Below are 17907 nucleotides of genomic sequence, written 5' to 3' on the forward strand. Positions count from 1 at the left end.
CACTGACCTCTGCTGGTTTCCTCTTATATTGCACCTCGATCAGACAACAGCCTGGATTCAGCACAGGAAAGCATTCAAGCAGTCGCTGTAACATCATTTAATCAGCTCACATCATTTAATAAAACGAATTTGTAGGCCTCTTTTTGTCCACCTGATGATAAGAATTTGTCCCTTCAATGTCTTTTATTCGTGTAACAATTAGGGTTAAGGGTTTTTGTAATAGCCTAATAGGATCATTGTAACTTGATTGTTCACATTACAGATGAATCAATTCATTGATTAAAGGATAGGTTCTATTTTTCAAGTCGGACATTAAAAAGAGCTTTTGGTCATACTGGCCATTAACCTCTTCCAGTTGTCCAGGGGGACAAAATCCACAGTCCTTATTCTGTAAAAAAATAAAAAATAAATATTTCAGTTTATTCTTTTCTTTTTTATTCTTTTTTATTTTCTTTCAAGTTTATCTGAAGCAAAAATGAACAGGAGGAATGTTTCGATGTAAATACAGTATGAGCAAGATGTTTTTAGACAAAGTTTTGACTGTATGGAAACGTCTTTGGAGCTGATGTTATTTGTTACCAAAATGATTTTTGGATTAATTTGATTATGAATTAACTGTTAAATTTATTGTATTTTTAAAGAAAAAACAATCATCATTAATTAAGCATATAGTAGATACAAACTATAGAACCTCTTGCTTAATGTATAGTCTTCATCAGATTGATGGTTTAAAGGCAAGGACTGTATTAAGGCCTATAGATAGATAGATAGATAGATAGATAGATAGATAGATAGATAGATAGATAGATAGATAGATAGATAGCGTGCCCTCTGTTTTACTGCTGGAACAAAACCTATATGATTATGTTTTATTTTCACTTTGAGTTTAGCAATTACAAGGTTTCCTGCATTGTACGAGCTGAAGTAGAACATTCTTCTTCTCGTGCCAGCAGAAATGAAAGAACAGGAAGAGGGCACTGTTCCTTCTGCAGAAACTGAGCCAAAGCTGTGAAGAGTGTCTGGCAGGTGGTGGAGGGTGTGGATGTCTGATGGACAAAAAAAAAAAAAAACAACAACAACAAAAAAACTCCAACATGTTTGTCCTGTTTTGTAAATGAAAAGAGAAAACTATTGTCATGTGCTGACAGAGAGGAACACAGGGTATGCTGGCAGCATAAATCTGTGCAAGCCTCTCCTCACAAGTACAAATAAACATAGTCCCACATGCCAACACAATGGATGCAAATCCATAAAACAAATACCATGCACTGCTGATTATGGGTTTGTGGAATGAGGAATTGTTGGAATCAGTTGTTTTAAAAAAAACATTTCTGACTGGGAATATCAGCCTGTGTGAGTTTGCCCTAAGCATATGCAGCTAAAGTGTCCTGAGAAGGAAATACCCGGGGGGGGGGGGGGGNNGGGGGGGGGGGGCATTGTACTGTGGCACTTGTCGCGCCGCTCACCTGTCTACAGGGCGGTGGTGTTGAACTTTCACCTCCACAGTGACATTGTACTTGGCCCGTTTACAGGTCACTTGCTGTGAATACCACACTACATTTTTATGATGCATTGTCTGAATGAGTGAGTCTGAATAGTGAAGGCTAACCCAACCGGCTTGAATAGGATGTCAACAAGTGACGCAGGAGAGTTGGAGCTCAGAGTTGTAGGAGGAGAGAGAAGTCCGCCTCTGCACAGGACAGCACGAGAAACACGGACTACGACTGCACGGTAGGTTCAAATGGCTTTAATGGGCATTTAAACCGCGAGTTTGTTATTATTCTGTATTCGTTGTGCTTCATATCGACCTCTTTAATGTTGCTACGTACTTTTATTTATATCTCTGTTTCCGTCCTGGAGACTTTTTGCCCGTGGTGCGAGCTGCTGCTCTTGACGGGAGAGAAACCCTCGCCGAACTACGTGTACAAATCTGCATGTTTAACGTTGCACCGCGTATCTGGAAACATATACAGACTCTCACAGCCAAACGGAAACCTCTCACGATGCATTACCTGGTTTTAGTAAATTCGGCTCCAAGGTGTTACAGTAATACAACATTTTTACACTTGGTTCACTGCTCGACACTGCCCCACCATTCTGTGTTTGACAGCAGGAGGAGGCGGGAATAACTTGTAAAGAAAGTCGAATATTTACTGAAGTGTGTTTTATATGCTGTTCTGGATAATTGTTGATTAAAAGTACCTGCTATGGATTCGTGTTAAACGTATGTTGCTCTTAGTCGTGCCTTACTCAAGTTGGCAGATTTTTGACTAAGGTTTGGTGTGACATGCTCATCTTCCAACTCATAAAACGTGACGTACCAGGGCTCTAGTTCAATGTAGGAAATATCAGCAGATACCGAGACTGAGTGCTGTTATGTAGTGCATTTATAATGTGTCCACTTTAATACCTAACCTATCAGAGGCTGCCTTTGTGTGAGCTATGTATTTGTTCTGACTAACCCTGTAAACCAGCACCATTTGGTTGATGTATTTTAGAGCAGTTCAGCTTCAGTGGCTTAGCAGGCGAGCTCATACATGTTCATCCAGGCCTGCAGTTTAAAAAAGCTGCTACCGTGAATACACAATGGTGCTGTCTGTGCATGTCCGGAGTTCTACCTCTGCACATCCTCCTGCTAATACCCTCTCTAAACCCATCTACTGTATACCCGTCTATAGGGTCAAAGGTAAACAGCTCTCCTGGAAGTCTGACAGACTGCGAAGGTGTGGCAGCAAACAGAACAAGTCTTACTCTGTCCTATCCGTCTTTTGTTGCCAATCACGCAGTCAACTGCAAAGTCATTAAGATCTCTTTGGATGAGTCTTAAAAAGACGTTTAGGGTGTAAATCATTTGCAGTATTTGGAACATTAAATGCATTTGTCAGTGCTGAGTACACACCCACACTTTGGTTCAGGCTGGATCCTTGTGGTTATGTAAGTGTTAGCTGGCAGAGAGAGCGGGCACACACCCACAGCGAGGCTGACCTGAGTGAAGAATACACCAACATACTTGTATGAGACACACTGCACATAATGCACATAATGGAGCTGCCCAAAGAGTCTGTCAAAGATAACAATTAGTCATCAGCGTGCAAAGCATCAAAACAGTTCACACAGTCCCAGATAACAGGCATGTTACATGACTGCAGCGCTGACTCCAGGTTGCAGGCAGTGCATATTTTGTTAACACAGGATTAGAGGTGACTGTCTGGGATTAATTTTATGGATTTTACTCTTAAGATGGGATAATAACTTAAACCTTATAAAACATTACATTTAATCCATATTAAATAATAATAGTGTCCTTTCACCCCAGTCATTAGGCTGCACCCAACATTTATTTCCTTTATCAATGAAATAAAATCAGATTACTTTTTTCAAGTGGTTGTTATTTCTACAAAATGCTTTAATGGCCCACAGCCCGAAGTGACATTTGTAAATAAAGCAGAGAGAAACAGAAAATCCTCACATTTAAATAGTTGAACTGGAGACTGTTTGGCATTTTGAGCTCGACTTAAATCATTGACCAATTAGGGATCGGGTTAGATTGATTATCATCATTGATGTACATTCATTTTATGCTGATCAACTAATTTTGTGATTCCCAACTGGAGATACTTGGACTTCACTGGTTCCAGCTTCTCTAATGTAAACTGTATTACTGTAAAAAAAAAATAAAGTCTTTTCTGTATTTTCTGGCATTTTTATAGACCAAACAACAAATTGATTAATGGAGAATTATCAGATTAATGATAAAATACAATAGTCCTTAAATGTAACCCTAAAAATATGTTAAGTGTTTAAGTAGGAAAATCTGCACTCAAATAGAATTACAAATTGGTGTGGTGCTGATCTTTAGTATATTAATTGTCACAATAACCAGTGTTTTCTCTGCAGTGAAATTTTGTTAGGGCTGAATTACTCAATTAATTGATTAGTCAGTCAACAGAAAAATAACCATCCATAATCCAGATTATTGTATAATTGTCATTTGTAAAGCAGAAACAAAACCTTTGCTGGTTTCAGGTTTTCAAATGTGAGGATTTCAAGCTTTTTTTTGTCATATATGTCATATAAACTGAATGCCTTTGGGTTTTGACTGTTGTTTGGATGTTATTTGTCAACAAAAAAGGCCAAACGTTTTTCTGCTCCTCAAAGTTGCTTTTCTCAGTTTTATACCATTGTTAATTGAATCTTTTTGGATTAGTACTGTTGTAACCAAAACAAAAAAGAATCAACAGATGAATCCACAGATTAAATGATAATAAATAATACTTGTTAAATTGCAGCCATACTATCAAACAGTTCCATGAATGCCATCCAGTCTATTGAAGGGGTCAAATGAAGGTGTACTTGAGCCTATTTAATTAACTGTCACACAAAAAATGTTCTGAACCTCTGGACTACTTCATTATTAAAATAACTGTTTCAGAACTTCTGTAAATGTCTTCCAAATGTGGTTTCCTGTCACAACAACAGCTCCTCATGTTCCACCATCACAGGCCTATCACTTACTGGTTAAACTATCCAGACATGGTTACTTACAGCTTTACAAGCATTAATGTTGTTGTGATGTGCTATGATTTCTTCTGTTCCCTCAGGGAGAGGTAGGATTAAAAACACTCAGTACCATCCACATGGAAGGCGTGTTGGCTTTGGCACTGAAGATCTGCCCGCTTCCCTCCCTCCTCATATTTCTCTCTGTTTCGCTCGCATGTCATGTCATGTCAGGCTTTTATAATAGCCCGAGAGAGATTAAGCTCTAATGAGGCCAATGAGTCGCCCCTGAAGGCAAGGTGGATAGGGAGAGGTAGAGATGGCCCATGTTATTAAGTAAAGGTCAAGAAAGAAAGATCTAAAGGCTTCACTTTGTGATCACGCGAAGCACTGCCCGTTACATAACGATTCTGGATCTTAAGTAGCAATTTCCATCCACTTATAAACTGCTGAACTGGATGAAAAGGAGAGAGAGGGATCCTGGAATGTCCTGTGACAGATAATTGCTGTAATTGTATTTGTTATGTTTAGCGAACAAAGGCCGCAGTGACAGTCATATTTAGATAACTGCCTCATCGGTGTTGTGGTGTCATCATTGTGCTCGGCAGCTGGCACACTAGCGCGGGTTCAGCGTTGGGCTGCAGCAGTAAATGTGCATATGCAGGTTTTAGTGACTGTGTGAGTGGGTGTGTTAGCTCTGTGCTCTGGTTGTAAGAGAACGTGTGGAGTGAGCAGAGTGGAATTGTTATATAACCAATGCTTATCAGTCCGGCACTGTCGAACTGATAAGATGAAGGAAGCGTGGCTGTTTGATTTTCTTTCGTTGAACCTTTTAAAATTTAAATCTTCTGCTTGCAAATTGGATTACAAGAGAAAGAGAGTGTTTTATGTAATTCAGCATAGAAGAAGAAGAAGGTCAATCGATGAATCTATTGGTCAGTCAACAAGTAAACTCAGTGTCTCTGAGCTTTGGACAGCTGCACACAGGACATTACCTTCGGCTCTAGCACTATAGAATAGGTATTTTTCCTTTTTTCAGAAAAAATATTAGTATGAATCAATAACAGAAACAATATTTGCTGCTCTGTATGGGACTGGAAGGCCACCAATTTGATTCTGGGCAAGAAAGGCTGGTGTTTCGAAGGATCTATTGGCAAAAATGAAATATAATATCAATAGGTGTGTTTTCATTAGTCTATAGTGACCTGAAAATAAGAATCGTTGTGTTTTTGTTACCTCAGAATGAGTCATTTTAATCCACAGAAGGAGCTCTTCTATTGAGCCTTTAAAATTAAGCTTGACTTGTGTTTGTGCATTACGGGGTTACGGTGTAGCTATAAAGCCTCTGAAAGTACGACATACATTGACCTCCTCAAAAATGTATCCACGTGTCGGGGCTAAGGCGGCTGTGGGTGTCGTCGTATCAACAGGTGAAATCTGACACTGAGCTATAAATCAAAACACATGCTGCGGCTATCTACAGTGGGACTCCCATTAATGCCTTGTGTTGACCTTAAATCCAGCTTGATTCTGCCCAGCGTTGAAAGGCCCTTCAGGAAGGCCCTTACTGCCACTGCCGCTTCACTGTGGGTCTGTACGGTGGCCGGTGGTACAGAACCTGCAAATCTTTCACAGGAAGAAAGTCCTAAATTATTTGTTTGGTTTTTTTGTTTTGTAGTGAACAGCAGGATGAAACATTCGGTAAAACGTTCAAGAAGGGGAATGATCATGGTGATGAAACCCGAGAACGACAGCAGTCTCACCCATCAGCCATCAGACAGGAAGAAAGACACAAAGGTGACACGCACGCACACACATCAGACACATTATATCTGTACACCTCAATAATCTGTTCATCCGAAATGATTCAAATTTACAGCAGTGACCGGAACATAATCTTCTATTCTGAATCTATTACAGCACTAATATTAAGAGCGGACACACGAAGAGAGGAAGAGGCTGCTCATCGTGGTGATTCAAAGGTCCAGACCCAGAGGCCCGTTGGATCCAGATTCACCTCCTGCATCTCTCTCAGACTCTCCAGCAATCCAGGCCTTGACAACCCAGATCTAAGACTCAAGAGGAATTTAGACCCGTGTCTAAACAGGTAAACAAGGAAAGGTATAACTTTACTCTGAGACGTGAAGTATTTAGACGTGAAGTATTTATTAACTCCAGTACTGACCTTGATCATAGACACAACATTTTTTTCTTCCTAAACCATAGTTTAAAAATTAATAGGCTACTCTGTGTACACTGTGTTCTGTTTTGGCATGCAGGACATTATGTCATCATGTCCATCTGTCTGTGTGACATTCTCATGAGCACAAATCTGTTCTGTGTATGTAACTACATACAGTGCATGTATGCAGAATTGAAATTGATCTGTTGGACTTGAAAATGAGATTTACAGATCAGTGTTTCCACCTGGTGAAGTCCCCAGAACAGCTTGTAGTCACTGAGACATGGGTTTCGAGAAGTGCTTAAAGCAGGGACCTTGGGCCATACAGGCATGATGCTGCACATTTGTGTGGTAGCACATACATGCAGACTGTCAAGTATTCTTGTAACCATCTTAAGAAGACGGAGCACCTGGCCCATGACGATGTGTGTCAATATCACACTGATATGATACTTGCAGAGTTCCTGAAATCACAAGTCATCTCCAACATTTAGTCAAACAGTAACTGAACCACTGAACCCTGTCTGCATACTTTGGCCTGTGACACACTATCTGGAAGGTTCAGCTCCTTGTATAAACAAGAAAGTGCATTTAATTATGTGGCAGGTCGGACATGACATGCTTACACGTATGTGTTGTTGTCTGTCCAAAAGTAAGCAGTATTCACTTATTTGTTTATATTTTAACTCCGCACTACATGCTCTGGTATCCAGTATAGGAAGATAAGAAGCTCTTACCAGGCCTGACTTTACCTGTCCCTACGTACCTTATCACAAATCATCTACATGTGGGCTAATTTTTTGCGTGACAGTACTTCGTCAAGTCAGCGATACAAGACAGTTAGAGGTCATTTTAAATGAGACTTGTTGACTTGGTTTTCTTGCAACATAATAATTTCTTTTTATATTTGTTGGGGGGGAGTTGTGCTGCACATTTTCTTTGGGTGTATTTGCATACCTATGTGTGATGCAATGTCTGCCAGAGATTACATTAGTCTTTTCAATAGAGGTCATTGATCGAACTGGCTTTATTGGTTCAAGAGAGAACACACCCCTTTGACTGTTAGCTACCTGCAGTTTTTTCATGTCATCGAACATGACCTTATATAGAGATCTTGAATGTGATCTTGTTTGAGCGCTGTCATAAATGTTTATGAGGTGTGACTTCAGTGCCCATGTGACAGTGGGAAAACTGTTCAGTAAAGAGAGAAGAAAAGAGAGGGACAGAGGAGAGGAATGCTTACCATCCTGTTAATCTGCATTACTGTGGCCAATGTTAGACATCTGATCCCTCAAGTGTTTGACACAAAAACATTACAATAGAGCATGGGAAGACTGTGTGTGTCCATATTTTTTTTAATTAGAAATGAAAATTGTTCAAGTTTTATTGGTAAGATATTTTATCAGCTTTTTTTATCGCAGAAATAAAACAATTAAATATATAAGGTTCTTAGCTGGTTTGTCTTAATGCCAATAAAGCCAATCCTCTAACTCAATCTCAAATATTGCATACTTCATTATTGTGTGAGTTTCAAACAAGTGTCATACATATCACTGAATGTATATTTATTGAAAACAGCGCAACTTAACATGATAAGAAAAAACAAAACTCACGTCATATTTATTCATTACTGTCTTCATTTTTGATGTGCAAAACACATCCTGCAGTGTTAATAATAAATACGAATATAAATAAATATATTTCTGGAACCCTTTACTGTGAAACAAATATGTAATCTAAGAAATCTACACAGCAAACATATCATATCAGAGATTTGTGACTGTCTTTTATTAATGTATTTTGTTAAAGGGATTCTAACCAGTATGTCAGAAAATGTATGAATCATATTGGTTTAACCTCAGTCAATATAGCTCTCATAGTTCATATGTAGGATAACTCTAACATGTTGTTCTTATTGTACATTCTGTGGTTAAGTGACAGGTCTAATACTAACTACCAGTAGTATGCCTAATGGTTTTACGCCTTCTCTCCTGTTCTACCAGTTTAACTGAAGCACAGAGGGCTGAGACTGAGAACAGCATCTGCCAGGTAAGAAGTAGACTTAATCTTAATCATTAATATCATAAAGTTTTAGGGGCTAAATCTGGTATCATTACAAAGTAGAATAACATCTAAGAACAACTAATAATTAAATAATAATAATTAAATAAATCCCAAAATACTCCAAATACACACAGTACCTAATTCTCAACAAGATCAAAGTCACTGAAATTCTTTGTAAACCACACAAAGTAGTTATGTGAAAACATCACACCATAATAAGTGACGTGGTGTACTCTTGAACACATCTGAGATTGATTATTATTTTTAGGGAATTACAAGGGACAGGGTGTGTATGCTTGTGTGTGTGTCCTTGGAAATCTCTCATGTCTTTCAAAATAACCTGTTTGTCAAGGCCTGAATCTCTTGAATAGCTACACCATGGGAACAGCAGCTTTAGCAAAGGTCTGGCTTCTGTCAGCACACAATTTGCAATTTAGATAGCAGGCCACTTGTTGCATACTTACTGTAAATGTTAGAAAGCATTTTACTTTAGTGTGCAAGTAATTTGCATTGGTATGATATAATAAGGTCAAGTTACCGTCCGAAAAGAGCAGGGCTCACATTTCTGATCTGTGGTTACAATACAAAAATCTAGTGTTGTAATTGCCAGACACAATTACCCACACTAGATTTTTGTATTTTTGTAAGTGAATTTATAACTAAATTAATTTAATAATAACAAAAAATAGTTGAACAATTTTCAATGCATATTCCTGATCTTTGGCAAAAAACGTTTACAATATCTGGTCACTTGCAGTAATTCTTCTCTTAACAGGTTAATGGACAAACATCACCACCTAACACCCCTAAAAAGGTAGCCAGTGACTCTCCATTATCTGAAAGGATACCAGCCAAGAAGAAAGAAGAGGTTATCACAGTTGGTTGCAATGAACTGGAGGTTACCAGGGACTTGATTATAACTCACAGTTTTTCAAATGGGGAGTTTAGACCACATGGTTGTAATGGCTTGCGCATACTTCCACGTGGGTCACAAACAAAGACTGGCACTAGATCAGTTAAGTTTGATAAAGGTATAAAAGACAATACAAAACTCGAGAAACAAACTGATCTTTTGGAGCAATCCAACCCTTCTCGAACAATGCTGTCTTCCACTGTGGTAACAGTTCTTGCCCCACACTGGAGTGGCAGACTAAGACGGACGAAAAGATTTGAGGGAACTGGCAATTCGGAAGCCCAGGGGAATTTACAAGACATGACCAACACTGCAGAAAACCGTACACAGGAAAGTTTTCAGGAGACAATGGACAGGTCATTGACAGACGGCTCACAACCCCAGTTAAGGCCATTTCTGGGGACCAGGAGCAATACAGTGGGCTGGTCAACTAAGAGTGGTCCGGCAAGCTTGGACTGTGAATCTAAGAGGAGAATGATTCAGACTGTCTCTTTGGATGTAAACTCTGGAAGGATGAGCCAAACAGATGCTTTCAGCTATGTAGCCACAACTGCATCTGCCATGTCTCCCCTCTCCCTTGACCCAAATGAACAAAGGAGGAATCCACAAACTGGTAATCAAGGAGGACTGTCCTCTTTAAGCTCAAAACCAACAACCAGCAGTCTACTTCTGTCTTTAAGAAGATTCAATTCCAATGGCAGGAACTCTAATGCAACCTCCACCCTCTCTGAGATAAACCCTTCGTCTCTGAACAATTCGCCAAGTGATCAAAATGGAAAATTATTCTCAACACACCTTTCTCAAACCTTTCACAACAATAATATGCAAGACAGGTCAAAGCCCCTCCTCTCTCCATCATCCATTTCTTATAGGACAACCGAAACTGGTCCCATCCTTTCTCCATTATCTTCCAATCACAGAGAAAGGACCATACTTGAAACACGCTTCTTTTCCACTTCACCCACAAACAAAGACACAGAAGACGCACCCTTTACCCGACAACCTCAAACAACAAATAGGACCCAGTCCGCTCTTTCATGTTCCAAACATGCATTTCTGAGTAGAGGACCATCAGAGATCCAACAAAGGTGCAGTGGTTCTGACAAATGTACAAATTTATTCTCAGAGAGCTCTGTCTCTTTACCCAGACATTCCCCATATGACCACTCTTCCCTTCCTAGAAGGACCACCCTGACATCCACTACCAGGTGGAAACAAGTTACCCAGGAGGGCAGTCCCCCTCTAATGCTCAGTGATACAGTGAACATCATAGACAAGCCAAACACGCCCTGTAATGATAAAAGTGACTTGGTCTATCCAAGTCTGACTGACAACAAAAGATTTAGTTGTCAAATCCCCAATAACAGAGACAACAATAACACAGCAGAGTCAGTTTGCAAAGGTAACATGAACCTTGTTATGAAGACACAGGGAGGAGCTCATGAATCAGACAGACTTATCAAACAGCAATATGGCTCCAATTTAAACAACAGAGAACCACTAAAGCCTTGTAGTTTGCCTGGTGTTTTGTCTAGTTCTAAAATTAGCAAAGCAACAGTGCAAACAATACTGAGTCACCCTAAAGATATCACAAAGCATGATGCAAGTAATAGTTCATTTACAGCAAATGTAACTGAATTACCACCTACTTTGCTAAATCCCAAGAGCTCAAATACACCCACTGAGAGTAGCAAATACAAAAATCATTGTACATCCAAAACCAACAGCACCCCTGCACCTCCTTACAACAAGGACCCTCAAAAGTTTACCAAACCATCTCTTTCCCTTGCTGCCACCAACACTCTCAATGGCCAATCTCTTACCTCTAAAACTGCCTCTGGTCTACCTCTTACTCCAAACGCTAAAACTAGTTCCTCCTTTCACTCTCACTCAACTGCTTCACAGACCAATATTGATGCTTCATCATACACTGGTTCTTCTTCCCAATCACCCAAATTGACAAACACAACAAACATCACACTCCTTGGCTTTGAAAGAAGCTATGCATCCATTCCCAACCCTTTCCACCCTAAAACTGAGTCCAGCCTGATTCCTATAGTCAGTGCTTTCTCTAAAACAAACTACAGTCCTATATCCACTGCTTCTTCCACCTCTTCATCTACCACTGGCAGCCATCCTGCAGCCACAACTTCCCCCAGCTCATCCCTCCTTGCTCCTCCTGTCACTCCTGCCCTTGCGTCTTCTCCCACTATCACCATTTCCTCTCTCTTAACCCCTCCTGCCACACCTATCATTACCACCCCAAGCTACTCAGAGACTTCCAGTCCTAAGGAAGGTAGGACATTCACAAGCAGTCAAGAAAGAAACACAAAGAAACTGCGCGAGGGAAAGAGAGTGAGACGAGTAACATGGGAGGATGGAGGAGGAGTGGATCTGCAGAGTTCTGAGCCCATCACAGTTGAGAAGCCAGAGCCATTTCAAGTCCCAACAAGCTCTCCATCTCCCTCCAGGTCCCTGCGAAGCGTTAAGGCTCCATCTATCTTTTCCTTTCTAAGATCAAGCAGTCCATCTACTAATCTTTGCTCCCCTACCCCTAAGATTTCCAGCATACAGGTGGCGAAGGGAGGAAAGTATCGATCCTTATCATCTGACTCTGCTGATTTTGCATCCAGAGAGCGAGAAAGATTTAAGCAAAGACCTAGTGACACTATGATCTTTGACCAGGGAAGACGGGACTCAACCACAACCAGACAGGAGAGGACACAGTCAGTGGAGTCAGGCACAGTTCAGTGCCGTTCTACTGCTCCTCTCTCCCTCCCTCCTGACTTTTCAAGTGGTTATAAGCTTCGATATAGCTCCCCACCTTACTCCAGTCTCATGTCTGCCAGGTCAACACAGGGAGAAATTAAAACTGTAACACCCAGATCACCCCTCTTCAAACATCCTTCACAGTCAAATTATACCTCACATCATTCCATACATACTGACTCAGTTGCAACAACAACATCTAAACCCCCTCTGTCACCTGTCAGCCTAACACAGCCTCTGTTTTTGCCTTTCCAAAACAAAACAGTCACCCAAGAAAATTTAAAGTGTGTGGTTTCAGAAATGGACCAAGTCAACAATAATCAAGGCAAGAACAACCGCCAAGACTGCCATAATGGCAAGATTTTACTTGTTGATAACAGAGTTCATATCAGCTCACAGTCTCTGCAGGGTGATAAGTCACACAACTCTTCCTCGACACTTGTAACTGAGACACTGGTTTACAGCATTAAATCTAAAGGAGATACAGCTGCCCCAAAGAACAACACACCCAAACCATTGCAACATACCGCAAATACTCCCATTTCTGTGGAAACCAAGTTAAGTCAACACTCACACATAGTGCAGAGTAAGAAAGCCACAAGTGAACCATTTAGTCATACAGATCAGAGCTCCAGTGGTAGCAGCTCAACAGAGAGTCAGCCCCCTGGTAATGAAAGCTCTAACAGAAGAATAAAGGAGAGTGTACTGGGTAAAAGCATATTTTTTTCAGTGGAGAGCAACAATGAGCAAAGCCCAAAGAGAAGCCGGTTTGCACTGAAGAAAAGTGTCAGCACACCAAACTCCAGTTTATCAAGGTCAGAGTCAGACAGGGCCAGCAAGACAAATAACAAAATGGACCAGGTCCTTAACAGACTGAGACAAACATTCAGCACTAGACGGTCTGATGATGATATGTTGTTTCCATGGAAATGGAAGCGAGCCTCCCAAACACCTTCTGTTAGTGGATCAAGTGACATCAGCAATGTCAGTGATATCACTGTTGAGAGTACCAAAACTCTAGAGAAGCCAGAGCAGGAGAAAGGGATGGTACTGACGGAGAATGAAAAGGGAACAGAGGCTACAAATAGATGGACACAAAACAGATACACTCTGATACCACCCTCTGCTTCTGGGAGCACAATAGGGGACAATAAGTTTCACATTTGGTCAGACAAATCAACTCCTGAAACTGACCAAGACGAGCAAAATGCTTGTGCAGAACACTTCACCTCTGAAAGTAAAAACCAACTTCATTTGACAATCCCCAGCCCAACAATGCTCCAGTTTGACTTTTACAAGGACAACGGGACAGATTATAAACCAACAAACCAGTTTCTTTCTTGTAGAGATCCCAGTCCTGGTAGGAGTCCTAACCCCTCTTCTCCTTTTCCTACTCAGTTCGGGAAGTCTGCATCCAGCCCCAGGAGCCCCTTCTCCCCCTTCTCCTCTCTTTCCCCAGTCTCTCCATTTCCCTCACCTGATGTTACAGATGACAGTGTCTTCTACAGCCCAAAGCTACAGCGTCGTAGAGAATCCACCTCACCATGTGAGCCAGGAGAGGGGATCAGCCTGGGGGGTTCAAGAAGAAGTCGGGCATCCACTGGTCCTCCAAGTGCAAGTCCAGGACAGGACAAGGAATGCTTAGCATCCTCCTATGCAGACCTAAAGTATGGCATTGAGCCTGGGAGATCGTTTTCTGTGAGCTCAGTACTGTCCAGTCGACCCTCAGGGCCTGGTCGCATTTCCACTGGGTCCAGGTTCATGAGTGTGGGTGACCTCTCTGAATCTGCCTTGACTTCTGGAGGTACTGGCAAGGGCTTGGATCACTGGTCTGTTACTTCTGATTGCACCCCAGAATATGATTGCCAGCCCAGTAAGGACTGTCGATTGTCATATTTCCCCAGTGACCCTGGTAAAATGAGATCGAGATCTCTTCCTCGATCACTGACCAGGCGCTTGGCAAATTGGAGCTCAGGAGTTTCTGCTTCTCCATCTGTCAGTATCACAACATCAAAGCCAGCCCACCATTGGAGCCCTAACATGAACACTTGTCACTTTGCATGGGATACAGAAGGTCCTCCAACCCCTCCTCCAACACCTCCTCTGTCACCAGTGTCTAGGCGCATGTCTAAACCTCCCAGCCTTTCCTCCCCTACCTTTCCCAGCTCACCAGGAGCATCACAGCAAGGGGACAGCCAGTCCTCCAGAGGGCATTTGCCCTCCAGGGGCTATATATCCAGCCTTAGCACCTTTGAGGAGTCTTCAGACAGCAGCTCAGACACAACAACAGATGATGAATATTACTTAGATGAAGAAAAAGAGACAGAATTATGAAAGCAGAACAATATTGCTTGAACTCCTCCCTGATGTCAGGTCTCTGTGATCCTGGACTTCATTATCTATAAAAAGGAAAGGGCCATGATAAAGAAACATCCACAAGAAGAAAGATGGGCTAAAAATTATTATGTAAAGTAACCTCTTTTCTTTCTTTTTTGTTTGTTTACTCTGATTGTGAGAGATTGAGACATAAAGTCAATAGGGACTGTTGGTTGCCTGCATGATGTGCTTTTTTCAAAAGTGGTTGTTGCTGTCATGTCAAAAATACATTAAATGAGCAAGCATGATATTATCAGCATAGGTTTAAAGTTAATAATGTGTGTACAGTATACTGTATATGACTGCAGATCTCCAGTCTAGGGATATCAAACACTGTTTCACAATTGTTTAACCTTTATAGTTCGGACAGTTGCATGGCACTGATTGAGGAAATGCATCTGTCAGGTTAATGATCAAACTACTGAGTAAGGTTAGGATTTTGAGGCTTATCTTTAGGTTTGCATTTCATCCTGCTACTTAATATTAAGTGCTGAGGTAATGTGCTATCATATGATAATTCATCATCTGTTTTCTTCTATGTTTGAAGATTTAAATGAATTGTGGTAAATGTTGTAAGCGTAAAGCAGATAAAATTTATTTTCTTTGCCACATTTTTTTAAGCTGGCGAAGTGTTGCTTAGAAACATTTGAAAAGTTTTGTTGACAAAGTTTTTTGAATTCCGGGATGAAATATAATCATACTGTATGTTAGAACATTTGTTAATAAACATAACAAAGTTCTCTATACAGTGCTTGCGCTTATTTGCACAGTGATAATCTAAAGTCTTAATATATCTATTTTATAAATAAATGTATTATTTCCAAAAAGAGTCATTTTTTTGTATGTATGCTTGTGTTAAATGAGTGTGTCTGCTTAAAAAGTTGCATACACTGGCTGCTGTCACATTAACTAGCATTATTTCTCATTGTGTCATTGTATTGCTATGTTTCCCATTGCAGTATTTACATGTTATAATAAGTGAAAAGGTATGCTGACTATTGGCATGACAAATAGACTATTTAGTGCTTGGGGCTACATTCCAGTCTGCAGTAAGCGTTTCAGTGACCATATTATTCACAGCACTTTGCTAGATGCAGTCTACTTTAAATAGTGTCTGCTATAGGTGTGGCTTTTCAACAGTTTCACATTATTCAAGTGGGTGTTGCCTTTTATTCTTAGCTATGGCAACACACACACTGTTATGGTTATGGTTAGATAAAACGTCCATTAGACTGGGTGGATTGAGTTATAAAACCATTATTGTATGTGTATGTTAGCTATCAGTGTACTTTGTGTCCATTACTTTCTCTCGTTTGTATAATTTTTACCAGAGATACATTCACACTGAGACAGTACAATCTGCTTCGTATTATTAGCAGTGGCATCATCTGGGAAAGGCATGCCTGCTTCACGTCTTGTGTCATAGTTTACAGGGAGGGGATTTTGAATTTGTTTTTCTATATTATGTCATCAAAACAAAAGTGCAGCACTGCTTAAACTGCAACGGCGCAATGTTTCTTCCATCTAGAAGTCTCATCCAGAGCCCTGGGATCTCTGAATAAAGAGTAAAGGCACAGATCTGAGATTCAGCTGAGATTCAGCTTGATAATAGTGGCTAATAAGAGAGGCTGACAGAAAGCTTATCTTGTATTTTCTACAGTAATAAAGACCACAAGTGACAATATTTAAGGGCTGTAATAGGTTATTTGTTTTGTCTTTAGGAATGGACTTGGCTTGTATGCTGAATATATGTGAAACTCACAGAAAATTAAAAAGAAATTACTTAAATTCTTCATGTAAGGCGTAACAAATCCACAACACAAATATCAGTGATGCACACTTACACACAATTTGTATTTTACCTAATAAAACAGAAACCATTTGAATGCTTTTAAACAGACACTTTTATTTCGAAAAAATAGGATTTGAAGGTCCCTTACTCTTTGCAACTGATTATATAAAGCTGTTATTCTGCAGGCTGTGCAGTATGAAAGCTACTAAATGCACATGACAGCAGTATCAGCTTACACCTAACAATAAACAGCCTCTTTTCCCATGGGGAGTTGCAGCACTGGCCATGGTCATGGTGGCATCAAACAGTCTGGGAAGGTAATCAGTTTGTGTGTGTGCATACATGCATACTTGGGCTGTGCAGAGTATGTAGAAGGTGCAGTTGTTTAAAGTCAAACAAAAGAGGTTACCAAACAAGAGAAACTGCTTAGAACACTGATTTAAAGTGCAATTACAATAATATTATCATACATATTCTTATGAAAAGAGATAAAAGCAAAATACACAATAAAATTGTGTATTTTTGATAATCCTGTGTCAAACAGAGCAGTAATATAGTTCTAACATGTAATACGTTTATATATTACAGATAACTTCACTCCAGCCTTATTTCACTGTATTACTTTGTAATTACACTATATTACACTATAATACTGACTACTGTGACATCTCTAGACCAAATCCTCCAAGTATTGAATTAGATTTTATTGATATTCCTTCTCTGTATTTTCACTTCCTTTTTCAGTTATCATGGAGAAACAAATTCTTGTGAGTGGAGCTCTTTGACCATCTAGTGGTGACTGAGTGTAGTTCACTGCTGTACAAAGTGTTCTACTATCAGTATGCCTGTCAGCAAGATGGTTTTATATAGACTATTGACTATATTTTTTTTTACAGGGGTATATCACACTGAATGCTATGTTTGCAGAATTAGGGTATTGTCTTACAAGAACAATGCTGCACCTCCCAATAAAGTTGCTTTTCATGTTTCCAAATGAAAAGAGCGGAAGAGTTTTTATTACCACCTCAATGCAGGCCTCTAATTTTTGGTCGTATGGTGATTGATCTTTTTAAAACACAAGGAACATGACAGAAGTGGTGCAATCAGAACTCATTTATTCTTTATCCCAGTCATGTTGCATGGGGAATAGAGAAACTAAAATACTACATTTTAACTACATTGTTGAAGATCCTGTTAAAGGCTTCACTCCTCGTCATGTGCTTTCTGTACAGAGAAGAAATGTTAGCTAGATTCTTTATTCCTGAATCACTGAAATTACTCATTGTATACTGCATGCAATATTCTGAATGATTA

At 40.1% G+C, this 17907-nt stretch overlaps 1 protein-coding gene across 1 annotated transcript; it reads left to right on the forward strand.

Annotated features, from left to right (window-relative positions):
- The first annotated feature begins 1604 nt into the window (after nucleotides 1–1604).
- zmp:0000000991 (mucin-12) lies at nucleotides 1605–15618 on the forward strand. Its single transcript, XM_035653478.1, has 5 exons — nucleotides 1605–1731; nucleotides 6176–6294; nucleotides 6418–6604; nucleotides 8683–8728; nucleotides 9519–15618. The coding sequence occupies exons 1-5, from the start codon at nucleotides 1628–1630 to the stop codon at nucleotides 14757–14759; spliced, it is 5697 nt and encodes a 1898-aa protein (XP_035509371.1). The 5' UTR covers nucleotides 1605–1627; the 3' UTR covers nucleotides 14760–15618.
- The last annotated feature ends 2289 nt before the right edge of the window (nucleotides 15619–17907 follow it).

This window comes from Morone saxatilis, unplaced genomic scaffold, assembly GCF_004916995.1.
Source record: "Morone saxatilis isolate NCDOM2014 unplaced genomic scaffold, NCSU_SB_2.0 Contig0, whole genome shotgun sequence".
NCBI classification, from domain to species: Eukaryota; Metazoa; Chordata; class Actinopteri; family Moronidae; genus Morone; species Morone saxatilis.

Excerpts from the sequence above, each read along its gene's own strand:
- zmp:0000000991 (XM_035653478.1), top strand. The coding sequence starts at position 1,628 with ATGTCAACAAGTGACGCAGGAGAGTTGGAGCTCAGAGTTGTAGGAGGA. Across the intron at positions 1,732-6,175 it reads ACACGGACTACGACTGCACG|TGAACAGCAGGATGAAACAT; the intron begins GTAGGTTCAAAT and ends TTTGTTTTGTAG. Across the intron at positions 6,605-8,682 it reads TTAGACCCGTGTCTAAACAG|TTTAACTGAAGCACAGAGGG; the intron begins GTAAACAAGGAA and ends CTGTTCTACCAG.